The 27,664-nt window shown below is 48.9% G+C and overlaps 2 protein-coding genes across 5 annotated transcripts in view; both read right to left on the reverse strand.

Annotated features, from left to right (window-relative positions):
- Positions 1–575: 575 nt before the first annotated feature.
- OLFML3 (olfactomedin like 3) lies at positions 576–3,927 on the reverse strand. The gene is made up of 3 exons (XM_036452872.2): positions 3,695–3,927; positions 2,329–2,614; positions 576–1,819 (listed from the first exon to the last, which is right to left on the reverse strand). The coding sequence occupies exons 1-3, from the start codon at positions 3,806–3,808 to the stop codon at positions 999–1,001; spliced, it is 1,221 nt and encodes a 406-aa protein (XP_036308765.1). The 5' UTR covers positions 3,809–3,927; the 3' UTR covers positions 576–998.
- A 1,452-nt stretch (positions 3,928–5,379) lies between these two features.
- Positions 5,380–27,664, reverse strand: part of HIPK1 (homeodomain interacting protein kinase 1) — a 39,520-nt gene continuing 17,235 nt past the window's right edge. The window contains exons 4-17 of one of the 4 annotated variants that reach the window (XM_036452837.2): positions 24,736–24,855; positions 23,832–23,918; positions 22,674–22,858; positions 22,178–22,340; positions 20,766–20,991; positions 17,756–17,877; positions 16,725–16,856; positions 14,097–14,239; positions 13,284–13,463; positions 12,611–12,817; positions 11,950–12,191; positions 10,934–11,064; positions 10,147–10,252; positions 9,866–9,898 (exon numbers count right to left, since the gene is read on the reverse strand). In XM_036452837.2, the coding sequence (XP_036308730.1) occupies positions 10,148–10,252; positions 10,934–11,064; positions 11,950–12,191; positions 12,611–12,817; positions 13,284–13,463; positions 14,097–14,239; positions 16,725–16,856; positions 17,756–17,877; positions 20,766–20,991; positions 22,178–22,340; positions 22,674–22,858; positions 23,832–23,918; positions 24,736–24,855 (2,043 nt within the window). In that variant the 3' untranslated portion in view covers positions 9,866–9,898; position 10,147. Of the gene's footprint in view, positions 9,899–10,146; positions 10,253–10,933; positions 11,065–11,949; positions 12,192–12,610; positions 12,818–13,283; positions 13,464–14,096; positions 14,240–16,724; positions 16,857–17,755; positions 17,878–20,765; positions 20,992–22,177; positions 22,341–22,673; positions 22,859–23,831; positions 23,919–24,735; positions 24,856–27,664 lie in introns of all 4 variants that reach the window. The other 3 variants (XM_036452836.2, XM_036452835.2, XM_045586854.1) reach the window with 3 other exon arrangements.

The raw sequence follows: 27,664 nt of genomic DNA on the forward strand, positions 1-27,664 counted from the left end.
CTCTCTCTCTCACACACACACACACACACTCTCTCACACACACACTCTCTCTCACACACACTCTCTCTCTCTCACTCACTCACACACACACACACTCACACTCTCTCTCTCTCACACACACACACACACACACACTCTCTCTCACACACACACACTCTCTCTCTCACACACACACACACACACTCTCTCTCTCTCTCTCTCACACACACACACACACACACACACAGGAGCCTTCTATGCAGCTACAACCCACTTTCTGGTCCAACACCTCTGAGAACTGGGACTGAGCCCGGCCCTGGCAGTCTCCAGGCCCCTGGCCGAGCCCCGGAGGCTGCGGAGGGCGAGGGGGAGGAGGTGGGTGTGGAGGGCCTTTGCCAGCCTCCTGAAGTGGCGGGATCCGCTGCTTCCCGGCACCTCCCGTAGAATCTGTAACCAGAGAAGGGCCTCTCCCTGGGCCAGGGAGCCCCGCCAAGTCCCTCACGTGGCTTAGGGAGCGGGGATGGGGCGGAGGGGAACAGAGAGGGTCACGGGGTGCAATACGATCCGAGGGCTGCCCCAGACAGACACAGGCGCGCAGCGGTGGGTTTTCCCTTTAATGCAAGACGCCTCGGTACAAAACCAGGGGGAGAGGGGCCCTCCCCTGAGGGCACTGATGGGAGAGGGCGGCGTGGAAAGCCCTCTCTCCTCCAGCTCACACGGATGGAGGCAGCCCATCCTCCGGCCGCCGCCTCTCCCTGGGGCGGCCCCCACCCGGAATGTGTGGCCCTGGGCCGGGAGGAAGGAGGGACCCCTTCGGGTTTTCTCTCTCTCGGCTCCAAAAGGGGCCCCCACGACCCAGAGTCCCGCAGGGAACGCAGGGGCCGTCGGAGGCTGGCCTCCGTCGCTGAGAGAGGAGACGGGGGCCACAGCTTGCCCGCGGCTGGAGAACGAGGAGCGGGAAGCGCGGCGGGGCTGTCCACGGGCGGAGACGGGAGAGATTCCTAACCCGGGGCCCCTCCTCAGACCTCCTCCTCCTTCCTCCGCAGCTCCAGCTTGTAGACCAGCTGGTAGCCGTCGTCCCAGGCGTAGAGCTGGCGCTCCCGGGGGTTGTAGCGGAGGCTGGCGTGGGCCCCGTAGCGGCGGGGGAAGTAGGGGAGGGCGGCCCTCTCGGGGCTCAGGGTGCCGCTGGCGTCGAAGGAGCACTGGACGCGGGCCCGGCTGGCGGGGCGGGTGTTGTACACGACGTACAGGGTCCCGCAGATGACGAAGGCCGCCTCGGCGTTCTCCCTGGGGCACGGCGTGTCCCACTGCTGCTCCGTGTCCAGCGTCTGGGGGTCCAGCTTGGCCAGACACAGGTGCCTGTCGTCCTCGCGGGTGGCGTAGACGGCCCACAGGCCCTCCTCGTCGGCCGCCAGGTCGATGACGGTGTCGGCCGTGAGCCCGTAGGGGGGGATCAGGCCCTCGGCGGGGAACACGGAGCTGTCCACCACCGTGCGGTTGGCCAGGTGGAACTTGATGAGCTGCAGGGTGTCCTCCGGCTCCCCGCCCCCCCCGGGCCCCCCGGGCGGCCGCCGGGCGTAGTAGAGGAAGCCCCCGTACACCAGCTGCCCCGTGCCCACCCAGGGGAAGGGGACGCGGACGCGGGAGGCCTTGCGGGCGGCCATGGCCAGGGTGAAGTCCCGCAGCCGCGGGAACACGAGGGCCGTGTCGTTCTGGGCCCCGTCCAGCACGTAGATCCTCTCCGGGGGCCCCAGCGGGTCCTTGGTCCAGAGCCCGGCGGCGCCCCCGAAACGCTTCAGGATCTTCATGGACCGCACCTGCGAGATGGTGTAGCCGCAGTCTGCGGGGGAGGAGGCAAGCACAGGAGACGGGCGAGAGTTAGCGCCCAGGTGGGCCACGGGAGAACCGAGGTCGGCAAACTGCGGCTCTTTGGCCCCTTGAGTGTGGGCCTTCCACAAAGTAGCACGGCCTGGGTGAGTCTGTGTTGAAGAAGTGGCGTTAGAAGAAGTTTAAGTTTAAAAAATGTGGCTCTCCAAAGAAATGTCAATCATTGTGCTGTTGATATTTGGCTCTGTGGACGGATGAGTTTGCCGACCTCTGGCCCAGTGGATGCCTCCAGTGCTGTGGGGACTGGGAGAAAGGGTCCCCAGAACCCTCCTTGATGGGCCCGTCATTACAGAGTTGCCCGAAAACAGATTCCAGAGACACAGCCCGCGCGGATGGGGCAGGAAGGAAGGGGGGGACCGCGGGGGCAGCTCAGCGTTCCCCGGGCAGGCTGGCCTCCTCCCCTGCAGGCCGAGGGCCAGGACACAGGCCCTCCGAGCCAGGGGTCTGCCTCCAGCCGCTCACCTGTCACCATGTCGTACTTCTCGTTTCTTCTGCCCTTGCCTTTGGCCCCCGGGCCTCCGGGCGCCTTCTCGTTCACCTCCTCGCAGGGCAGAGCCGGGCTCTGGGCCTCCAGGTAGTCCACCTCCCGCTCCAGACGGTCCACCCTCCCCGCCATGGTGTCCGCCTCCGTCCGCAGCGCCTCCCGCTCCTTCTCGGCCACCTCGAGCAGCGGCAGCATCTTGTTCTTGAAGTCCCGCAGCTCGGCCGCATGCCGGCTGCTCTGGTCCTGGCACTGGGCCAGCCGTTCCTGAGGGGATTGGGGGGTGGGGAGGAGAAGAGGGGTGTGGGGAGGAGGAAAGACTGCAGGGTTAGACTCCCAGGCAGGGAGAGGCCCAGGCAGGGAGTCAGGAATGGGGAAGAGCACACTCAGCCGTTAGCAACCTCCACCGAAAGGAAACCAGATGCTCAGAGACGCTAGATGTGCAGGAAGCCTGGCTCAGCTCACCCAGGCCCCGGCCACCCAGCACCCCTCCCGCCTGCCTCCCTGCCAGCGGGGCCCCGGCCACCCGCCTCCAGGCCGGCTCAGTGCGTGGTGGGGGGGCTCTGCCCCAGGACACAATTCTCCTGAGATCAGGAGGCTCCAGACTTCAACGTGGGAAAAGAGAGAGTTCTCTGGGAGCTTCCAACTTGAACAGAAGCATCAGCTCGTCCTGGGATGCGTCCCCACAGTCCCAGCTCTAGTTTGCCCTCTTCCCTCTAGACCCGTGGTCAGCAAACTGCGGCTCTCGAGCCACTTGCGGCTCTTTGGCCCCTTGAGTGTGGCTCTCCCACAAAATACCACGGCCTGCGCAAATCTATTTTGAAGAAGTGGCATTAGAAGTTTAAGCTTAGCCGAACCCGGTTTGGCTCAGTGGATAGAGCGTCAGCCTGCGGACTGAAAGGTCCCGGTTCGATTCCGGTCAAGGGCATGTACCTGGTTGCGGGCACATCCCCATTGAGGGGTGTGCAGGAGGCAGCTGATCGATGACTCTCTCTCATCGATGTTTCTAACTCTCTATCCCTCTCTCTTCAAAAAAATCAATAAAATGTATTTTTTTAAAAAGAATTTAAGCTTAAAAAAGTTGGCTCTCCAAAGAAATTTTAATCGTCGTCCTGTTGATATCTGGCTCTGCTGACTAATGAGTTTGCCGAGTCCCAGGGGTAAGACGCAAAGGTCTGAATCCCTCTGAGCATGTGGGGAAGAGGACTTACATCCTGAGGATCTTATTGAAAGATGGCGTTTCCTGTAGTTCTTACAGAGCCCTGTCACCCCTCGATGCCTGACACACTGGGTGCACCGAGGACAAAGTGCCACCCTGCCAGGCTGGGCGGGAGAGGAGCCACTCACCTCGAGGGCGACCAGCCGGCGTTCCATGTACTCCACCAGGTGCTGCTGCTGTCCTCCCAGGGGCCCCGACCACCACAGGAGGAGCAGGAGGAGGAGGGGAGCGCGGGGGCCCATGGCAGCCGAGAGGGGCCCGGGCAGGAGAGCACAGGCAGCCGTGCGCGCCTCTGCCCTGGAGCCCGCGGGGAGCCTGGGAGGCGGGGTGGGGGCGGGCTTCCCTTCTGGATCTCTGGGTCTCTCTCACTCCTCTGGAATGCTTTCAGGCCTTCAGGCCTTCGTGGCCCCGCCCCCTCCCTTCTGCCGGGCTGATCAAACACAGATGGCCCCGCTGCAGAGCAGCCAGAAGCCTTAACCACCTCCCGCCTGGGCCGCAGGCTCGCTGGGAGAGGACAGCCTGTGGGCAGTCGCCCAGGAGAAGGGGGCGCTGGGAGGCCCCAGAGAAAACTCGGCAAACTCTATTCCCATGTTTCAGAAGGCCTCCAGCGTTGACATAAGATATATCCTTCGTTAATCTTTCCCAGCAAAAACAAAAACAAGAAACAGCCTGGGCTGTTCTCTGCCGTGGTCAGTGGAAGCTGGAAGCCGGAGGAGAGGTTTGAAGGGAAGAGTGGGGAAAAGGGCTACAGACTGGTCTTCATAGCTCATTGGCGCCACCTAGTGCTGAACACCAGGTACCGTCTCAGGATTAACAGGGAAACCAAGGTTTCGACTTCAACGTCTTACGGAATTTTCCACAGCAAACCAAGCAGACTGGATTTATAAGTGTTTTCATTATTAAATTGCCGATTTCCCCAAGGACTACCCAATCACTTATGGGGCCATGCCAGCCTCTCTCTCATTTAGCCTACAAGACAAGGACATAACGGATAAAAAACAATTTGAAAACAAAACAAACAGGTCATGGATAAGTCGGTAAATTCTTGATTAGCTGACAGCAGAGCCTTTGCAGACGCTTTCCTTGACCTGAATGCTTCAGGGAGTGTTCTCTTAACCGGGGAATGCAGCAAGTTCACACGGACTTTACATTCCTTTATTCAGGGGGAAATCAACATAAACGTATCCTGACTTCCCTACTTATGGGAGAGGGCTCCTGGTCACTTATTCCTCTTGGTTACGGTCCAAAGCGTGTTTCTGGATGTGTGTCCTTTCTAGGTCCCCTATGGCTTCAGGCGCCCGGGTCAGTGAATGGCCACTGGAGGGGTGACTGGGCCTGAAGCCCGTGTCCAAAGGAGTCAACGGAGTGTAGCATTTATTCAGAGACCCGCAGGATCGATCCAGACAAACCTCTAGTTCTCGACCCGGAGGAATGTTACTCCCCTTAGGATGAAGGGGCCTCTGATGACGCGTGCTCCCTCCCTACAAGGACCAGGCTCCCACCAGCTGCCCCGAGGGGGAGGAGCACTCTGGCTGTCATTCTCGCTGGTGTTCTCACTCTGCTGTGCTAAGTGTCCCCTGGGACTCACTGGGAAACGACTCACTTAGCCCGTGTCAGAGGTTTCTGCCTCTGCAAGGGCCAGAGCTCCAGTCAGGGCCCGCAGCTCCATTCTTGGGGAAAGTCCCCTCCCGAGGGCCACTGGTTTCCGCTCAGAGGGCTGTGTGAATAAGGTGTCTGCTGATTTTCAGGTGTATTTAGGTATCCAAAGTTGCCATTTGGTGACTCTCTTTAACAAAAGTGAAAAAGCCACATGAATCAGAAAATTTACCCATTTTATTGATGCATGGCAATTGCTCTACATTTTACCATATTATGTAGAAAATACTGAAAATACAAGCTACTTTGTAAAACCAAAGACAAACATTGAATCCAAAGATAAACTATGTTTTACACAATGGACCCTTTTCCCGTAGTTAGTATTAAATTTTAAATATCTATTTATTTTGTTAAAATGATTATTTTACATACTCCTAAGTACATCTGCATTACAAACATAGCTCAGTAATTCTCAGAAACTGCTTCTAGAGGCTCGTTGTCCAGGGGAGAGCACAACCAGAAAAGAGAGGAAGCAACGAAAGTTTAAATCGCACACAATAGCTAGCAGATCACATACACCGAATAAAGTTGGAATTCCATTGCAATATCAAGGGTTCGAAGCAGAAATACTAACATTACATAGAATGCACACAGAATGTACTGCTACATGTAGTGAGATTATTCTTCAAGCGGAATCAAAACCACACATTATATAAAGTTTTGCAACAAACAACCATGAAGACATGCTGCACCATCCATCAGTTAAAAACAAAATCAAAATAGGAAGCAGGCGTGGGCCATTCCTGTCACTGGGAGGCAACTTCATCTCCTAATTTAAAAGGAACCCCCTAACCGGTAGGTTTTTGCATAATAATGCTGACTAAAAAGCCCCGGATGTGCTTGCCTGGCTGCGGGCCCTCAGGCTGGCAGACCGTCTGATGTGGAGTGCTTACTCCTGGGGCTGGGAGCTGAGCACGGAACACAGGATCACCCCTGGGAGCTATTAAGTAGAGTGATCAGTGTCCTGAGGAGCCTAGAGTGGCTGCATTTAACTAACCCTTCCCCACTGCTCTCACCCGGAAGGAGAGAAGCCGGAAGTGCACTCCAGAGGGGGCCAAAGCCTTAGCCTGGTCAGAGGCCAGGCCACTCGGATGCAAGCCAGCTGCTCAGGCCGCAGGGCCAGGATGGAAAGCCACACGGGGGTGGGGTGGGGAGGGGTTTACCTGGCGAGTCTGAAATGCCAATTGATAGACTGGCTGAAAAGCTCTAAAATCCCTAAAGCTGCACAGTGCTAGTAAGGTGATGAAGGTAACAGTACAAATCTCAGCGTCATCTTTTCCCGCATCTTGAAACGGTCTCTACCTTCGGGACTGGGGGCAGGAGCGGAGTGTTCTGTGGTGGTTTTTCCTGTATCTGGTTTCTTACAAAAACAATTCCTATCCCTTGTAAAGAAAAGGAACACAGAGTTTCCATTAGAAACTAGCTCTGCCTTCGAAGCAAGAAACTCCGAATGGGCTTGGCACAAAGGAGACACAGACCACACACGCCGACCAGAACACTTGACCAGAACACTTAACGCACTAGTGACAAGCGATACTCGCTGCTTGGGTATCCTGACCAGCAGCGTGCTGAGCACACAACTCGCGAGAATGCACACACACAGAAAGCGCCAACACCTTCCCTCCTGGCAGGCTGCCCTGACCGCTCCTCCCGGAAGCCCAGACTCCTCACAAAGAAGAAGCTCCAATACCTGACAGCTCCTCGGTGTTCGACCCGAGCAGGGCTGGCTGCCCGGGCTCCACGAAACCCCCATCTCCACCCTGCACCTCCCTACGCCATCTGCACGAAGAACGTCCTGGACGGGCCCCTCCACTGTCACGTTCCATTCAGATGGCACACTTCTGTGCCTTAGGGCTGCCTTCTTCCCCAGAATCCTCATGGGCAGGAACATCCTCAGTACCCTCCACTGACCCCGATCCGTGTGGGAGCTGGAGGACAAGGGCAGTGGCACAGCTGGCAGGGCCCCGAGAACATACAAGTTGGCAAAAAGGAACCTCGAAAGCCCAGTGGCTTTGGTGCTTTCCTAATGCTCTTCGCTGCCACCAGCGGCACCACGAGACTCTTCTAGTATGGGGACAGGGTGAGCGACACAACAGGCTCTTTGGTATAAACACATCTGTTACATGTTTTTCTCAACAAGCAAATATTTTTCTAGGAATGTCAGCTATCTGCAGGAAGGACTGCCATATGGGGAAGCGGGTGGGGGTCTCATTCTCAAAGTGACTGCACATCCTTTTTGGAAAGAAGCAGCAATGCATATTAAATACTGGCTGACTCCTCTCACCTGCTTGCTGACTGCTCCCAGGAGCAGGTGGCCACACAGGGGGAGCCGCGCGGGGACGAGCTTCTGTGAGAGGAGGCCGGGCCCGGCGGGGGCAGGGGGCAGAGGAGGAAAGCTGCTATTGGGAGGTTTCCGTGTCGGCAGAGAAACTGAGGAAACGCGTGTCCATGGCACAGCCACTAGTCCTGTTCCGATGAACCCAGCGAACAGCTCAGGTCCCCGGGGCCTGCTGGTCCATCCTAAGGCAGCTCCCTGTAAACTCTAGAACCACTACATCATCATATAAGGCACTACAATGGGGCGGGGGCGGGGAGAGACACACACGGAACAAGTCCTCACCAGACACACCTGTGCAAAAACAATCCCAAGGTCTCCTCTCCGGCAGGCTACGCCCTGCGCTCTCAGCACTACAGTGATAGGCTCTAACAGAATGGCAGTTAGTTCACACACATTCCGACAAGGATCAGTTCATTTGGTTTAAATACAGTGGAGACACCAATGCCATCTCCCGGTAACACTGGAGGATCGGGTACACACGAAATACACAATTCAAGTGTAATCACTACACATTTGATTACAAATAACATCTTGGGAGAGCAGGAAAAATTGCTTATTATATTTTTCTAATCAATATGTACATATTTAATTATGCAAAATATTAAAACACCACCATTACAAAACTTCTAAAATATTTTTAAATTCAGTAATAAATTTTTAAAATACTTTTTTTTGTTGCAATTCCTACATGCACTTATTGTATAAGTCTTAATAAGAGAGCATTCAGTCTGCTGCTGGCATACAAAGGAAGCTAGTCTAAAGTATAAAAGCTATACACAATGTTCTCATTGGGTCTCAGATTCTTTCCCTTTCTCCCCAAATCAATCACAGAGAACAGAAGGAAGAGGTGAGGGGAGGAGAGGGAGAGGTGGATTATTGAAAATACTACTCTTTAGGCGAAGCTCATCAATGCCAGTAGCGCATACTACAAAGAGCTTTTGCATATAATAAAACCACCACCACCACACAATAGCAACCACCTCAATGGCTTTTCCATAATACAATGTGAGCTGAATCAGAGGACATTTTAAAAAATAATTTCAAAATAATGCACGGTGCTCCGTTTAAGAACCCCTGGGGCGTTGTGTCTTCATGGCAGGCATGGGTTCTCGCGCTGTTACCGCACGGTGAGCAGCCTTTTGAACACAGAGCTCTGAGAGACTCCCATCAGTAATCCAGAGCAGTGCACAACCAGTTATGCAGAAATAACAATTGCCCGTTAAGTACAATGTGACATGGAAACAAAACTACAACACTGTAGGTTTAAATATCTCACAGACACAGTAAAATTCTGAGGAGAAGTGCCTGATGGGAAAACAGGTACTTGTGAGAGCGACTCTTAAAATCGGCAAATTAGGTCTTGGTTTTCAACAAGCACAAAGCAATGATTTCTTTTTTCTTTTTCTCACTAACAAACTCCAAGTCCTTCTATTGGCATTTTCCCTCTGGCCAGTAACTACAATAAAACAAAGTTAAATAAAGAGGGGCAACACTTGTTTTAAAAGCATGTAATAGAAACAAAGTCCGAGAGAAAACATTTTCCAAAGGGTGACTTCAGAATGACCTCTCCCCATGGTCACTGCGGAAGATGGGCGTCTGACTCTTCTAAACAGCAGACTGATGGCACAAAAACAAGGAATTAAAAACAGGCGGACTTGGGAGACTACAATGCTGTCAACACTGGGCCAGGGTCCCCAGAGAAAAACCTTCTGTCATGCCAGCGGGCCCTACAGAGCGAGGGGCTGGCCGGGGAGCTTCGGGAGGGCAGGGGAGGAGCTGAGCACAGCCCGTCCTGCAGAGCTGGGGGCCAGAGCGGGCGGCCACGGCCCTCCTCCCTCACGCTCACCACCTACAAGTAGGAGTACTGGCTGATCTTGGTTGGACTCAGTGGGTATCCGGTGTAAATTGTTGAGCCTCGGGACGAGCCAATGTAGGACTGGGTGGCAAACTGGTGCTGGTACTGAGCAGGGGCCACGCTGGCAGAGGTGAGGAGGCTGGGCCCCACGCTCACAGGGACCTGGTGCACCAGGGTGCTGGGGTGGGTGGCGTAGGCGGCGGCATGCCTGGAGGAGCCCTGGGGGGAGAAGAGGTGAGCGATGGAGCTGGTGGAGCCCAGCGCAGCGGTGGAGGTGGGGGCAGCGTACGTGAACAGGTGAGGCTGGCTTGGCAAGTGAGCAGGGGCGGGGGCCAGGTGTGCGTGCCCCGTCGAGTGTATCGGGCTGCCATGCTGGAAGGTGTAGGGGGCTTGGGAGAGCGGGGCCACAAACGCCTGCTGTCTGCGGGGGGCAGGGTTGCTGCTTCTCTCCTGCGAGGTTGGAGCGGACGATGACTGCTGGTTCTGGAAGGAGGAAGAAGGGAGTAAGGCATCGCGCAGTCACTCTGGGTCAGGGCGCCCAAGGCCAAGCTGGGAGCTGAGCTTCTACCTTCCGCTGCCGCTGGGCTGCCAGCCGTCCAGCCCTGCCTCCTGGCAGCACGTCCCAGCCCAGCCCAGAGGGCAGCGCCTGGCCCTTAAGCATGACAGGAAGCGGGTCAGGCGTCCGGAGGGCTGCCCACTCCTGCAGGTTAGTGGCTGGTGGCTCAGCTCACCCTAGTCTGGCGTCAGTGAGTCTGCATTTTTCCTAACCTTTCTTTCTTGGCCATGCTTTCTCTTGTTCTCCTCTAAGTTCTTCCTCTCCCTCGAGAATTGTGGAGCTTAAAACACACGCACTAACTCGAATTTATATTTGCACTTGCATGTGTGTGCTCTCTCTCTCACACATGCGTGTACACACACACACACACACACACACATGCAGTTTTATATTCTCATATGTACCCTTTCTCACTACTAGGAGACGTCACGCAGGCACCAGAATTGGAGCTGAGCAAGAGTGACTGCAGATGGCATAGTGATCCCCGTACCCTAGCAGAGGATCGGATGGGAGGAAAAGGCCTCAAATCCCGGACTCACACATGTAGGACTAGAACTGGTGATAAGATGGCCAGACAGCTTTTCCCCGTCTCTTGCCCCAAGCAGCGTGAGGCTCTTGTAATTTATGATCAGGAGATGAAGCAAGAGAATCTGGTCTCAAAGCGCGTGGTGCTGCAGAACCAGACGCGGACTGAGCGCTTAGGCTCCTCCTGCATTCCAGACATTTCTCTCGTCTCCCAGGACAGACGGGTCCGTCTGATGGAAACCCTGGGTGTGCATCCTGCACACGCTTACACACGGATGCAGAGACAGCACGTGCGGAGCTGACACGGGCCACAGAACACCACACTGTTTGACACAAAAGGAGCTTCATTGGGCTTTATTCAGCGGTCCAGCCGGAAGTGGGTTGTCCAGAGAGTAACAGGGGGGTCCCCACAGAAGCCAGCAGCCCCCGGCGCTTACCTGGCTGAGGTTGAGTGGCTGTGCCGCGCTGGTGCCCCCGCGCTGCGCTCGGTACCCCGTGGGGGTGATACAGCATCCGGAGGACTGCCCACTCACCGAGGCCACGGGCTTGGTCTTGGTGCTCAGGAGACCTAGGAGAGGGCAGGCCTTCGTTAGGGACAGGAGACCTGGCTAGGATAACGGGCGGAGCCTCCGAGGGCCTCGCACAGCGTCACCAGCCCACGTTAGCGGGAGGCTTGCGGAGTGAAGGTGTCAGGTGAATCCTGTGTCCTGATGCCATGGACTCCGGAACACACACTGTATTTCCCTCTCCTTTCTGCCTTGTCCAAAGCTCATGAAGGATCCTCACCGTGTTCACTCCCCTCGATATTCTCCAACCTCCTGATGTGCCACGTATTGACTGAAATACAAGCAAGGCACAGTTCCTGTCCCTGTCTCTTCCTGGCTTTATGTAGGAAGGGAGTAAACAAGAGTAGAATGGACGAGAAGCTAAGTAAGATACTGGTAATAGTCAGGACAGTTGAGTATTAACAGGGTTGAAAGGCAGGCGAAGTTCTATCTTGTGGGCACTCACTGTCTTCCAATTCTAAGAAACTGCAGGGCAGCTGAATAAGCAAGTTCAACTTCCAGCACTTCCCCAGCAGGAGGCTGGAGCAGTGATCCGGTGGCCCGCGATTTAGGCTGGATTTTAGATTTTGGCCCCTTCTCTGATTGAGTTCGACACCCCTAATCTACAGCAAGACAACAAAAACATTGCTAATTCTCCCTGCCACTTACAGTATGTCTTGTCAACTTTCTCCAATCAACAGTGAGTGTATTTGTGAGACTACGAATTCGTTTTTATATTAATCCAAGCAAAATAAACATAAAGGTAAACTGACGGCCAAAATTAATTTCACAAGGAACTAGTTTCTGAATTACGTAAGTAATCTTTAAGAAGTCTCTGCCATCGGCATAACAAAATGTTAAGGATACACACATCAAAGGAGAATTCAACTCCAGCTGGAGTCACTCACCCGGGGCCTGGGTTGCTACCGTGCAGTCACCAAGCTGAGTCTTCAGCGGAGGCACAATGATGGTGCGGGTGCCAGGGCCGTCGCCCACGCCTCTGCCCTGCCCCTCCACGAGGGGCCCGCTGTTGCCCCGGAGAGCGCTCAGGTTCTCGGTGGAATACGGGCTGCTCAGGGAAGAGTCGGAGTCGGGAGAGTCGTTGACAGTGACGTAGCTGATGACATTGGACCGTGCCTTCAGCCCAGAGCTGAGGAGAAGAAAATACATGAGAATTCAACCTCCTTCTAGCAGTTTCTTTGATGGTCTCTGGCCCTCCAGGGTGACGATGAGGAGGATGCCAACAATGACAGTGACAACAGTGATGATGACAGCAGCAGCAAACTTCTGAGGGACTGTTCTTACACTCTACATCTCACTGAGTACTTGGAACACCTCTACGAAGTAGTTACTACCATTGTTATTTTGAAGATGAGGACACTGAGGCATAGGAAAATGAAGAAACTTGACCAGGGCACAGTGATGAGTCAGCATTCAAACCCAGGACAGAATGACTCCAGGGCACATGCGTCTGACAATGGTAAGTGTTGCCTCAGCCATTCCCATTCCCACTCGCCTGAAGCCAGCAGATTACGGCCATGGGGAGCAGCCACCGCTCACCCCTCTTACCTAGTGGGCTTGTATTTGCTGTCCTCCTCCTCGTCGGTGTCGCTGCGGATGGTGATGACACTCACGGGAGGGCTGGGAGTGTCTGGAATGATGATTGGCTGATGCTGATCTTGGGCGGGGACAAGGGCATTATAGGAAGACGTGGTCCGGAGGGGACTGCTCCCCACCAGGGAATAGACTTGAGAAGGCGGTACATCCAGAGAAGACCTGCAGGCCAAGGTCAGAAGAAAGAGCATTCAGTTCTTGGCCTCAAAACTGTACATCTTTTCCCCAAAGCTCTCTCCAAATTGCTCTTTCTACCTAATGGTGAAGCCAATACACCCAATTATAAAAGTTCCAATAAAAATTAAACCAGCCACTCTAGCCAGGGTTTCCAGGGCCAAGCACACCAAAATACGACATGAATCTTATTTTTATATGCGTCTCCCCCAGGTTAACCTTCACTCTGTAAAGTGAGCAGGAAAGTCACACTGCAGCCTACAGAAGGCCGGGGCCCAGGTGGCAGCGGAGAGAAGGGACCACACAGCCAGGACCACCTGGTGCGCAAGCCCAGGGGAGAGGGTTGCTCCTCCTCGGCCCCTCCTTCCCAAGTGTCCACACACTGCATGCTCCGTGTGGGGCAACATCGCCCCCCACTGGCCCCGCTGAGCTGGCCTGCTCCAACGAGACTCACTTCGAGGAGCTGGGAGCCGACGGCTTGTTCTTCTTCGAAGGCAGGGAGCTGGACTGCTGCTGTCTGACGACGTGGGCAACGCCAACGTTCAGGGGCTGCGCGGTGGCCAGCGTCACGTGGCTGGTGAGCAAGGACGGCGGCATGACGGTGCTGTACTGGCTGCCATGCGAGTGGGCACTCCTGCAGCCCCGGGAAGAGATGAGAAGAGTGAGTGCCCCAAGCACTGGCAGACCAGGGCCAAGGAGCTATTGGCAGCAATTCAAACGACCCAGAGGAGCTGCATCTTCCTGGTCATGCACCATGTGCACCACAGGCTGCAAGTCCTCACTGTGGGGTTCCTAATTGCCTCAGACTTCCTTTCAATCTGAAGTACAGCCGAAACCGGGTTGGCTCAGTGGATGGAGCGTCAGCCTGCGGACTGAAAGGTCCCAGGTTGGATTCCGGTCAAGGGCATGTACCTTGGTTGCGGGCACATCCCCAGTAGTGGGTGTGCAGGAGGCAGCTAATTGATGATTCTCTCTCATCAATGTTTCTACCTCTCTATCCCTCTCCCTTTCTCTCTGTAAAAAATCAATAAAATATATATATTTTTAAAAATCTGAAGTATGTGATTCCTGACTGAGCACCGGTTATTTCCCTGTATTCAAAATCTGCTTACAACGCCATCTCCTCGCCTGATACGAGTTCTCTTTTTGAAGGATTTCAAACAGAGATGAGCTCTCCTTTCTTTTCTCCCCAGTCCCCCCCATCGCCAGGTGCCCGGCCCCGGGGGCTGCCCTGCACACGGCCCAGAGAGGAGCGCAGGGCACTTGCCTCCAGTCTGCGAGCTGCTGGCCCCCGCCCATGGCCTCCGGGATCACGGCCGCAGGCTGGACAGAGTTGTGCAGCGCCACCCCGGGCAGCTGCTGCCACGTGGAGGGCAGGAGAATCTGCTGGGTGCCTCCGGGCCAAGCCTGCTGCAAGGAAACACAGAGAGATCCAGACTGGACTCGCTCTTGGCTTTTTCTTTGTGTGTGTGTTTGTTATTAGATGAAAGAAAAATTCACATCTTAAAAGAAATCGCTTGTAGATTATTAACTTGCAGAGATTCAAAAAGAAAGATCAGAGGGGCTCAAGGTTATGCGTCTTATGTTTAGGGCAAGAGGACAGGCTGCTTTCTCTCAGCCACCTCCTTAACCTGACCAGCCCCCGAGAGAGACTCTAGAGCAAAGGAGTCTGGAAGTTCAGAGGTCAACTCTGGTCCAGGGCTGGAGCACCATTTGTGCGGGGATTTAAAGAATGTCCCTAGAAAGTGTTAAGACAGCTCCCTTGAGGTTCAAAATAGGAATTTAGATTTTGAGCGCCAATCAGATAAGACATCAGATCCATCAAACCCATAAAACCAAGGGGAGAAGTGTTGCTTTTTAAAAAGGCAGCACTTGGAAAATGGAGCCGGATGTGGATGACCGAAGGCCAAAATCCTGTGGCAATCAAGCTGGCGTCAGCAAGAGAAAGCTGACTCCGTCATTTATGGCCCTTTCGTAGGATTTTGACGTAAGGCAGTAAGTAAAACATTTATGAAACAGATGCAGAGAGCACCGTATTTTGTTTTTATAGTTACCTAAAACATACTGTTTTATGTATCATTTGTAGAAACGTATTTCAACAGAAAACTAATCACTACAAGAAAACATATCCTTTCTCGTTTTTCACAAGCCATGTCACTTGAAATAGACAGCGATGGATATGTCGTCTATATTTCTTACAGAAATTCTGGCATTTTCTAAAAAAATACGAACAGATTTGAAAGTTTCCTTTTTAGACCTGAAGTCTACAGTACAATCGCCTATGGTGCTCAGGTGCATACGGCTCTGTTTCTTGCGTTTCAAACTGCAAGGCCATCAGACAGTGTTTTAAAAACATTTCTGCAAAGAACAGATCCACTTGTTACAAATGCCGGTCCCAAACAAGAAGCCTTCAAAGCAGACAAACGGCAAACATGTCTGCTACCATAAGCAGAATTTAAAACACAACAAAAAAAATAAATATGTTAAGTCACCCCATGCGTCTTTCCATAAGCCAACACCTGCACAAGACAAAGCAAGTAGTTTAATACAAAGCAAGAAATAACATTCCAACATGAGGCAGAAATCTGGCGTTCCAAGCGACGAAACTGTATCGATAGAAGAACAAAAATATGCGAAGCTTAGCAAACGGCCAGCGCAAGCTTAAGCGAAGCGGGAGAGGAGAAGCGTCAATGACATCGCAACCTCGGCGCTAGACGTGAGCGATCAAGACCAGGAGCTCAGATCAGTCCAGTTGGAACTAGATCTGGCTTCCTTACACTCGGGAGTTACTCTTACGATAGAATTAATCTGGAGGCGAGAAAGGGCTTTGTAAACTGAAAACCAAACCAATTCCAACCACCACAGGATGTTTTTGGAAGTGCTTTCACTCAGACGAGTCCTTGAGCAACAAGAGAGCTTGACAGCCTCCCTGAGGGGCTGCAGAAGTGTCAGGACCCCTGGTTTCAGCTAGGTTTGAAGTGCTTGTCTGCTTTTCAATTTCAAAGTATTAAAATGATGGACGTCCAATAAGTAATTCTAACTCTCCCAAACAACACTTCGAAAAATCACTCTTAAAGTTACAGGTCCTAAATGCTCCTCAAAGCCCTGTTTGCATGTTCTTCCCCTCTCAGTTGTGTTTAATAAGTTTCCCTCGAAATTCTTAGGAACAAATCTTGTATCTGCATAAAATTTTGATCCATATTTTCACCTTTGGATGAAGACTTATTTGTAAAATAAGTTATCCATAAACCCCTAAAAACGAGTTCACCTTTAATTTCAATCAACAAACACGATCTGCAGTGATTCTAAGGCAGTAGCTTTCAATGGAAGATATAAGCTGCCACTGACTGTGAGTGGCAAAAAGACTTATCTTCATGGCCCATGGACGAGAGTTAATAGCAACAGAGGAAGCAATAAATGGAGAGCATCTTACACATGTCTACAGCACAAAAGTTTTAGAAGCTTACAACAGCAAATAAAGAAGGATGCTAACTCGCAAGCAGTTCAGATTTTGGCCACCTGGGTGCCTGCGGCAGAGCCACACTAAGGGCCATGTCTTCCCTTCTCAAGGAGCAGAGGTCAAGGGCAGAAGACAGAGGGTGCTGGGCGCTTCTGAGTTACCCAAGAGCTCTTCCCCCACTAGGCTGGCTCCTGACAGGCACCCCACGGTCCACAGCATCTCAGCAAACGTTGGGGAGGAAAACAATGAGACATTAAAGATGCAGCAAGAACACAGCCACAAGATGGCACATGCTTCCATGCCCTCTGCAAAGACCAAGTGGAAAACGTTTTTGGAAAATGAGAAAACAGAACAAAAACGAAAAAAAGAAAAGGAAAGAAAGAAAGAAACCAAAGGAAAAAACAAAACTCCGTTAGTAACAAGTGAGGAAGTTACCAGTACAGCGGTCTGTTCCACCAGCGCCGGCCGGCCGGCTGCGCAGCTCAGGGTAAAGGGCACCGCGTACTGCGGCGCGATGGCGGCTACTTGAGGGTGGAGAGTTGCTACCATTAGTGGCGTACAGCTTCCCTGAAACGTAGATGAGGCAGGTGAGTGAACAAACACGGAGGCAGGTCATCTGGATTCAGAAGGGCGCTCGTCCCCCGCCACGTTATTACCAACAATAAGCAGTCGTTCATGTCCTATCGCCGGGAACGCACATACCAAACATACCTTTCCCCTTCAGCTCTGCACAGCGGGGGCCCCCTGGGTCAAAGGCCAATGGCCTAAAGCAAAAAAAGCACAGGCATCCTTCTGGGGCCAGATTCATGGGTCAGTTCTACAAACTCAGGTCCAGAGGCGGGTGTTAAAAAGTCCTAGTCACGAATTGGGGGGCCGGGATTTCAGAACTGCCCATATGTCACGGGCCGTGAACATTAACACACAGAATGGAAAAGATGTATGCTGTTGTCGCCTGTATGGATACTCTAAGATTTTCTTGACCTTTCCGGGGCAGGTATAAAGACTCCAAGCTCTGAAGGCCAACGAGGCACAGGGAATAAAGCCTGAAGAGGCGTCTCCTATGTCCGGCCTCTCTCTCAACGGTGGTGACATTCTAAAAGAGGGACCCAAGAGGACAGACACTAGGGAGCAAAAGGGGAGCCCTTCCTTTTCAGAGTCACACTGTGGTTACACACGTCCTGACCTCTAAAAGCGCCCACGTAAGCCATTAGTTTCATCTCCCAGAATGAGAGGACACTGACTCAAAAGACAACTTCTCCAAGTCTGGCCATGGGTCCCTGCAGGCCCGAGGCAGACGCTGGCAGAGGGGGGATGAGGACACTGTTCCATCGTAGCTGTTCCTCTTTAAGTCCACTGAATCATGGCCAGGAAAGATCTTACACTCAAAGCAAACACCGTTTTCTGGGACAAAATTCCCTATTCTCAACAGTGCTTTGGCAACACGGGTGCCGCGGCCCGGCCCTCACCTGCGTGAGCACGCCCGACGGGATCTGCAGCGGCTGGGCCGCCGGCGCCTGGGGGACGATGGGCACGGCGTTATCCATCCTCACAGGGAACCCAGAGTGCTTCGTCGTGGCCTGAAGTCCAGCTGCAGAAAACAGCACCCGTTAAACCGCTCTGCCTGCGGGGCCTGGGGCTATTGTCTGCTTACCCAGTGGGGGGGGAGGTGGGGCGTTAGCTTTTCCGTTCGAATAATCTGCCACTTAAGTTTTAGTTCTAGACACTTAAGACAAAGCAGTTTCACTGAAGTCTGGGAAATTAAGAAAAGGGAGACATGGTTCTCTCCCCCACCCCCACCCTCACCCCCTCAGGTGGGATTAATGAAAAGATGTCTGACACACGGAGGGCTGATTTAAAGGAATTCTGAAATATTTTTTATCCTGCAAAACTTAAAAGCACAACAACCATCCCGTTCTCACGAACAAACAATATAGGCAAAAAAAAAAGAAAGAAAGAAAAAAAATACCCTTCACTTAGTAAATCACACCCAACTTTTAATCCACTAGGGGAAAAAATGTGTTTTTAAAATGTAACCAATTAAAAAGCATAAATATAATTATAACTTCAGTTTTCATTAGATAAGAAAATATTATGGAGGTAGCCAATGAGCATAACTCATAAACTCTAATACTGCTGCTTATAGCAAGTTGTCATTGGATTGCATTTCAGTAATTTCCAACTAATTTAGTAACAAACCGTCACAACATACAAAGTAAGAGGAACTAGCAAAAATCGTAATTAAAACACTCTAATAAGTTTTTTAAAAGGACACATGGCTGATGGCCCAACAATGTTACTGTAATAGCCTCCTACAAATTAGCAGACAGTAAGGAGGCAAAACTCAGGAAGAAATGGTCACTACAGAAGCTCAACTATGGGTCCCAGAATGAGGAGGTAAAAGGGGACAAAAACTGCAGAATAAAAGTTTCCATGAGCAAAAGGTGCGTCTACTCTGGTCACTAGAGCAGAGAAAGCGGTGTTTACAGCGCCGGCCTACACCTGTGACTGCCGTCGCCGCAGTCTCTTAGGCTAAGTCACAGCAGTGAAGCTAGTTTCAGGAAACCCCAAGTGGAGACAAGGAAGTTCATAAAAGGCAACATTTCTGGAAGGTTCTTCCCTGAACTCAGAAGGATTAAAATGTTGTGTCTTATTTCTGTGGAACATAGCCCTTTAAATAAAAACCGAGGAAGTCTGGAAAGAAGAGTAAACTGTCTAATGCCTGAGGGCCCATTTCTCCTCTGAGGACGGGCATTTCGCAGAAGAGCAGATGGTGAAGGACAAGCAGACGGCCTGGAATAAACAGACCTGCCGGGCAGAAGCCAGCACATGGCTGTGGCTGGCAAATCAACCACAGCTATCTGAGTTTAAATCCTGAGAGGTTGTATAGAATAATACTGCAAAACACATAAGCTATGAACCCCACCGCCTGGGTTCCAACTGTGGTTCTACCACGGACTAGTTAGAAAAAATTGGGCAGCTGAGGGAATCATGATCAACTTTCTCATCTATAAATTGGCCATGATGTACCCACTTCCAGGGGTGGTTGTGAGAATGAATGAGTACATGGAAAATCGTTCGGAATACTAACTGGCATGTAGTCATACATTTAAGCTTTCATCGTCACCATGTCCTTCATTTAAAAACTCCCTCGCATTTGGAAACTTTAAAATGTGCTCTCTACTCCTCGGGTGATTTAGACTTTCTGAATAGAAAAAACTTCTCCAGAGCTTATACTTACTTAATTACATCAACAGTGGTTACTGCTTTAGCCCTGTACCTCTGCAGTGGACATTTAGTTTTGTTTAAGGAACGAAAAGGATGTGTACCTCATCTCTTAACTATCGTCTGAGAAGAAGCAAAAGAGCTGGAGTCCCACATTGAAAAGCTGTTCCAATGAAACTCAACCTGGAGAAGGTGAGGGGCCAAGGCGTGGCTATTTGCTAAACTCAGTAGCGGGACCCCTCAGCCTGTGACCACCCGGAGGACAGAATGTTTGTGTGAGGCAGACGCAGGAAAGAATTGGGTAGTGAGGCTAGGTTTGCATTTACAGGCTGTGAATCTGCTCCTCCGCTTTCCCTGGGGTCTCTCCCCAGTTTACATCACTATCGCTCTCCTCTCCTCCCGGGGATCTCTCAGTCTCCCCCAGCCCCTCTTTTCCTTCTGCTTGCTCCGACTCTGTCAGAAACCAAACAAACAAAGAAGTCACAGTCAGTGAGTAACTGCAGTAAAAAGATAACAGCGCTACCCGCTTCTATGGACAAGTGCTGAGGAGCCTGAATCCTGGCTTATTCCCATGGGGTACTCACTGGCTTTCTCCTTAAAAAAACTAACCATTTTGTCCTGGCCGGTTTGATTAAGTGGTTAGAGTGTCAGTCTTTGGAAGGAAGGGTCCCAGGTTCGATTCCTGGTCAAGGGCATGTGCCTCGGTTGCAGGCTCATCCCCAGCCCCAGTCTGGGAGCGTGTGGGAGGCAGCCAATCCCTCTCTCCCTCTCTCCCTCTCTCCCTCTCTCCCTCTCTCTCTCTCCCCCCCTCCCTCCCCTCCTGCCTCACCCTCCACTCTCTCTCTTTAAAAAAAAAAAAAAAAGTAAAAAATATTCTCAGGTGAGGCTAAAAAACACACTATAACTTTATTTTATATGGAATGATATAGGAAATAAGATTCAATATATAGCAACTGTGTTTACAACAAATTTTTTCAAGATTATTGATTCTGCATATTGAGATACAGGCTTGTAACAAGATATGTGACATTGATATTAGGCCTCAATGGGCAATAAAACTGAAATCAGGCAATTCAAATAAGGAAACATTAATTGGACTCCTGTCAAGTGTCAGATAGTACCAAATTAGATAAAATTTTAAAAAAAAGGTAAATCCACTTTGTTAATTTTAGTTAACTTCGTAATCAGAGAGAGTTAAAACTAACAAGGATCTGCCTGAAGCAGGCAAGTCTGACATAGACCGCAGGGCCTTACTCTGGAAAGCGGGCGGACAGACTATGAAGGTCTGCTGGAAGGGGTCTGTCTGCGTGCAGATCTGCGTGGTTCCGGGCTGCAGGGAGACGCCCTGCTGGGCCACGCCAGGCACCGGGGCTGCAGACGACGGGTACAGAGCCGACTGGTAGTTCAGCAGGGAGACATCCGAGTTAGCCAGAGACAGAGTAGCAGCTGCTGCCGTGGAGCTGGAAGCTAGAACACTGGCCTAAAAACAAAAGGATTAGAGTTGTACACTGGTACAGAGAGAGCAATATTTTTATACACAGGGAATCTATCCAGAAAAACTTCAGGTGTTAAAATGTAATGCAGTCTCTATATTTAAGACGTGTTATAAGGTTGAATATGAACACAAAGAAGAAAAAGCGGGCTCTGGCCTGGGGTTCAATTGATTGGAGCACCGTCCTATGCACCAAAAGGTTTCAGGTTTGACTCGCCATCGTGGCACGTACCTAGGTTCTGGGCTTGATCCCTGGTAGGGAGGGGTGTGGATGGGAGGCAACTGATCGATGTCTCTTTCTCTCTCTCTCAAATCAATAAATATATACTCCTGCCAAAGCTGGTTTGGCTCAGTGGTAGAGCCTCAGTCTGCGGACTGAAGGGTCCCAGGTTTGATTTCGGTCAAGGGCATGTACATTAGTTGTGGGCACATCCCCGGTTGGGGGTGTGCAAGAGGCAGCTGGTCGATGTTTCTCTCTCATCGATGTTTCTAGCTCTCTATCTCTCTCCCTTCCTCTCTGTAAAAAAAATCAATAAAATATATTTTAAAAAATAAAAGTAAATAAATATATACTCCCGTGAGGATAAAAAAAAAAAAAAGCATAAAAAATGGTCCTGTACTGGTTGAGGTTATATAAGCCCCTATCACTCCTTTCTATGCAAAATGTTGCTGAATTCCACCAAATCTCATTTAAAAATAGACCTAGATAAGAAATCAGAAAACTTATATGCAAACCACTCTTGAAGTTAATTATTGGAGGGACCCAACTGAACTCATAGAGGCAGAAAGTAGATTGGTGGGTGCCGGGCAGAGCAGGGACAGGAAGGGGAGAGTGCGTGAAGATGGTCAATGGGACAATCTTCCACTGAATAGATGAGTAAGTTCTGGGACTCCAGTTCAGCATATAAAAAATTACTGTACCGAGACATATAAAATCCTTCCAACAGAGTCATTTGGCTTAAGTCAGTACGACTAACAGCAGTAAGGAGTACAATAGCCAGGCTAAGTTTATTTGACAATGATTTAACTTCTGTCAGCACATGACTGATGAGTATTATCAGTCTACCCTGGCTAGCATCACCTTTGCCAGGTAGAAAATTCTTAAGCAGCAATAAGACCATCGAAGCCAAGACTGATGTTCTTACCAGTTTCCTGCGTTTCCAAAAGCATTTACCTGATTGTGCACGGTGTTGAGCTGGTTGCTGAAGCTCATGGTCAGGTTTGTGCTTGTATTTGGGGCCACGTGCGTCGTGAAGGGACTCTTGATCTGACTCACTGTATCATACATGTGAGCCCTCCGCTTGCAGATCTCCATGTTCTGAAAACAAGACTTAACACTAAAAAAAGAGATGAAAGGTTCATTGAAATGAATGCTGAGATTTGAACAGATGAAAATAACTCAAGATGAATATGGATCAACATCCTCCTCCTGGCCTCCCGCCGGGCCCGAGTATTTTCAGATCAAATGAATAAGAGTTTTTATAACCATAGGGAAACATACATATCTGATTTTTAATTGCTAATTTTTCAATGAGAAAGAAAAAGCATCAGTGAGCCAAATACGTAAGCCCCAAAGCTGCTGCTCACGTGGTATTTCCATTTACCTATTAGATGGTAACACAACAGATGAGCACATAAGGGTAAAATGCCCCAAACCATGCCATACTCACTGATTGCTATGTGGAAAGTCCAGAAGGTGAGTCATGGTTACAAACTGATGGTTAAGCGTTTTCAGAGGAGTAATTCTCTTATCTGCATCAATTGTTAGCATTTTTTTTAACAGGTCAATGTATTCTCTGCGATCCGCCTTCTCTGCCAACATGTCTGTTCCTTCTAAGTCTGTGGACATGTTCACCTTCCCGGGAAAATTAAGAAACATGATGCTTCGTTACTTAATCTTTAATGCTACCACCAACTATCTGCTTTCTCCCCAAACTATATACAGTACTCAAACATTTTTGAGGAAATTATTTTTATTAGACTAATCACTTTCAAAGGTGGAAGCTCTTCTTATTTAAAATCTTCAATCTGGTAGAGTATGTAGGTAGAATAAAGCTAACTAATTTTCTGTTCATTCAAAATCTGAATCAAACAAGTTAAGCAAAAAATGACTATGATTACTTAAATATAAGTTTCTATTGTTAAAAAAATTGAACGACATAAGTACAAAGTGTTTAACTAGAGTTTGGGACATAATAATGCTCAATAAATGTTAGCTCTTAATAAGTAGGGTGTCCCCAAAAAATGTATATAGACTTTAACAGCTGATAGCTCAGTTGATATTTTTCTTTTCATCTTTAACCCACTGGAATTATCAATGATGCAAAGCATGTATACATTTCTTAGGGACATCCTGTATTTATTTAGTAGAGAAAATGGACAAGAAAGAAACTTTCACAAACAATATATCAAAATACTGACAATGCCCTGACAGGTGTCACCCAGTCATTTGGGCATTGACTGTTGCACTGAAAGGCTGCCGGTTTGATTCCCTGGTGAGGGAGAGGAAGATGCAGGAGGCAGCTGATCAATGTTTCACTCTCACATCGATGATTCTCTTTCTCTCTCTCTAAAAATCAATAAAATATCTTTTTAAGAATTATGACATGTAGTAAAACCAGTTTAACAAAAGCAAGAAAAAAACATATAAAAGTATCCTTTGTTAGGATTCAAATGTTATTTTATTACAGGGCAAACTATCAATGCATTTTTTTCTGTGAAAAATGAAGACATATACTAAAAGATAACAGATTTCAGCCTTCACTATAACCAACAGAAGTATGGCTCTGAACAGAGATATGTAAATGCCTGAAAGATACTCTACTCACCTGCGCCATGTCATCTAAACAATTAAAAATGTACTTTCGAGCTTCTTTTGATTTGATTCCAGTTTCCAATTCATGTTCTTCAGGAGTCTATAAAATACAGATTTTTTTTTAAAAAAAAATCCCTTCTTTATATTATTTCCACATTTTATTCTATGAAAAGCCAGAACACAAAGAAACAAGTGCCGTCTCCTTGCCAACCAGAGACGACAACCACGAAAGTAATTTGCAACTAGAAGACCTTCCCGCGCAGAGATGTGGCCTGGAGATGAAGCCACCTTGTCCAAAAGTACATGTGCAGGCAGCGAGGACGCCCCGGTCCCGCTTCCATTTTCTCTTTCAGCTCCTTCAAACGAGATGCTATTTCAAACGCTAACTATTCAAAGACCCAGGCAGAGAGTCACAGGGTTAATCAAATTATTCAGGGATCTCTCAAGTTAACGGAACGGGCTCTGATGTAAAAAGCAGATATTTGTTTAAAGAAAATATAGCAGGACTTACTGTGGGCAGTTAGGAAATTATGTTGCTTTGTCATATTTATTGAGAATCCTCTAAAAAACAGTCATTATGTATTACTCTAGTTTATAAGACTCAATGGTGAGTACATACATACTCTCCCTTTCTCAACAGTGGGTTCAAATATTCAAAATAACCTTGCCAACTGAACGTGCATTTAAAGCTTTGTTTTTTTAATTAAGGGAAAGGGTACAATAAAATAATTTTTCAAAGTGTTCCCTCCTGTAAACGTATATTTACCCCTACCCCTTTTCCTCCTCCACCTCAAGAATAAACTTTGATAACCAACCAGGAAAAGTGATGTAACCTTAAAAAAAAAAAGTAAAACATTCACAAACTTTGAACTTGAGCGTGAGAAGACAGGTCTGGGTGTCCAGCAGGGGAGACTGACCTTAAGCCTCCACAGTGGGTACCCCAAGTTAGGATCTCTGTTGAAAAACCTGGTGGTTTTGGTCCCGGCACTGAGAAGATATTCAGCAGGCAGGCCTTGTGTTTGCGAAATGTAACGAATCTGAAACATCAAAACATTGACTTGGAATGAAAAGAAAGATTTTAAAGAACTTTTACACTAAAACATTATTAGCTCTAGGCAAAAAAAAAAAAGGAAGCTATCAAAAAGAAGTTAAGTCGTTGGCAAATACAAATGAAATTTATCTATAAAGACAAATATATAAGCTAAAGCACTCAGAAGTAATTCCCAAACATGTATTCAGAAACTTCCTTGTTACTGTATCAGTTTCAAAAATTTGTGTGCAATCTCTCTCTCTCTCTCTCTCTCTCTCTCTCTCTCTCTCTCTCTGTCAATTTCTGATACAAAGTTCAGAAAACTTTAGGAAATATTTTCTAGGACAGAACAGAATGGTTTTCAAGAAATTATACTTCATGGATTACCAAGGATTTTTGGTTTCGGTTTTTGATACATTATCAAATTAAAATGATTAGGAAAAATTTCTATAAACCTCTTTCTTCCTTGGCTACTCTAGCTCCTGGTCAACTGCCCGACTCTAGAATGTCACAGAGCTTGTTTCTTGTACCATAAACTCAAGCTTAATTTAGCTTCTCTATAAGTGCTGTGTTCATACATTCAACATTTATCGAACACCTACTACAAACTAGGCCAGCAATTCCCAAACATGATCTGGGGACTCCTACGGGGGTCTAACCCCAAGACCCTTTTGGGAGGGGGGGGAAGTGTGAAGTAAAAAGATTATTTTCATAATAATACTCCTTATATGAATGGCTATACTTAAGATAAAATTAGAGAAAAACTTGTAAGCAAGGAAATAAATCTTACTTCCTATCTATCCCTCTCCTTCTTCCCCCATCTTCAGTTTTAAATACTAAGTCAGTATATGCTATATAAATAAAGCTCTTTAGGGTCCTCACCAATTTTTAAGAGTATAAAGCACAGGTAAGCCAACTATGACCTGCAGGCACAATCTGGTATGCTTATCTATCCTGAGACAATTTTAGATAACAGCAGGAAATTACTCAGAAACTGTGAAAACCAAAACACAGCATGAGTAAAACAGAAGACTTTTCAAATGTGAATAAAAAAGTTTAAGTGGAAACTTCTTTTGCATGTAAGAGGTAAAATATTTTTTTAAGTACAGAATAAGACCTGTACAATGAAATACTATGCAGACATTTAAAATGATAGGGTAGACAAATATTTGTTAACATGTATAGTTTGCAATACACTAAATAGAAAAAGCAGATTACAAATTAAATATAATTGCTTTTTCTTTTAAATTACTACATTTCACTGGTTCTAAGAGACACAGTTTTTGATATTCACATCTTTGAACAGGATATGTCTTACAGCTGATAATGTCATAGTTCAATTGGCAGCATTTTTTCTTAGAGGTACAGAAAAATGGTGCATCTTTTAATTAGGGGTGTTGCATATCTGAGCAGCTTAATCAGTGATGTTGTAGATGTGATGAAATACTGTATATATGCTCCTTATCTTAAGTACAGCCATAAATTTATACTTGGAACATAACTATATATATAGCATATATTCCTTCATTCTTTCAACAAGTATTTATTGCGCCTGGCAGTGGTGACTTTAAAGATAGAAATGGTTCCTGCTCTCATAGACCTTGCAGACTAGTGAGAAAGACGGACGGTGAATGCATAATTCAAACCGGAATAAGTAGGCTTCCCTAAAAATACTTAAAAAGGAACCCGAGCTAGCCGGGGACCGGAGAGGAAAAGCTGCTTGAGGAAGGGACACTCGGGCTGATGAATGACGAGACGCTGCCCGATGGAAGGACGGCTGTGGGGAAGCTGCAGGCGGAGAACTATGTGCAAGGCTGTGTGGAAGGAAGCGGAGCTGCGATGATGCCAAGAGGGCTGAAGTATGAAAACCAACAAGAAACAGTGTGAGGCCCGTCGAGAGAAAGACCGGAAGGGCCCGGACAGCCAGGGAGGGGCTCCGAGGCCGAGGGAAGGACAGCCCTTTATTCTAACAGTGAGGGGAGGCCGCTGGAGAGTGGGCAGCGGAATGATCAGGTTTGTGTGGAAGAAATCTCTGGGAAACACACTGAAGGGAGGCGGGAATAAACAGCGGGAGAGGAGGACATGGCAGCCCAGGTCCACGAATAAGACAGCCTGGACTGGGGAGTGGCAGTGGAGAAAAAGACGTATATTCAAGAGGCATGAGGGCATAAATGGTCAGAAGATACACTCGTCCATATATACCTATATACCCAATGTGCAAGAGGCAGCTGATCGATGTTTCTCTCTCATCAATGTTTCTAACTCTCTATCCCTCTCTCTTCCTCTCTGTAAAAAAATCAATAAAATATATATTTAAAAAATAAAATAAAAATAAAATTGATGAGCCTAAGTTTCTGAGTTCTTCACCAACAAGTGCCTAGGGCAGGGCCTGGGGGAGAATGAGGATTGGCAGCTCATGTTGTGACGGTTCACAACCCTGTGAACATACTGAAACCACTGAACTGTGCCCTTTAAATGGCTGAATTATGTGATATGTGGGTTATATCCAATAAAGTTGCTTAAAAAAAAAAGTTAGCTGTAAGAATAAGGATGCTGCAAGAAATCTCTCATACAACCAGATACAAGATAAACTGTCCCCCACAGCCCCCTCCCTGCTCTATGACAACAGCATCCTACTTACTCAGCTTGGTGCAACCAACTGTGCTTTCCTCCTACCGACCACAGTTGCACATTTATGCACCAAACAAAAATTCTCCAAGCTACCAGGTTATTTTTTTTTTTTTTTCAAGGAAAGCCCCAGCTGTGCCTTAGCTTCTAAATTTAATTTTATTTGGTTCCTCTTGCTAGGAAATGTT

This window comes from Pipistrellus kuhlii, unplaced genomic scaffold (assembly GCF_014108245.1).
Source record: "Pipistrellus kuhlii isolate mPipKuh1 unplaced genomic scaffold, mPipKuh1.p scaffold_m20_p_24, whole genome shotgun sequence".
Lineage (NCBI taxonomy): Eukaryota > Metazoa > Chordata > Mammalia > Chiroptera > Vespertilionidae > Pipistrellus > Pipistrellus kuhlii.

Coding starts and splice junctions, on each gene's coding strand:
- OLFML3 (XM_036452872.2), bottom strand. CDS start 3,808: ATGGGCCCCCGCGCTCCCCTCCTCCTCCTGCTCCTCCTGTGGTGGTCG. Junction 2,615..3,694: donor GCCGGCTGGTCGCCCTCGAG/GTGAGTGGCTCC, acceptor CAATCCCCTCAG/GAACGGCTGGCCCAGTGCCA. Junction 1,820..2,328: donor GAAGTACGACATGGTGACAG/GTGAGCGGCTGG, acceptor CCTCCCCCGCAG/ACTGCGGCTACACCATCTCG.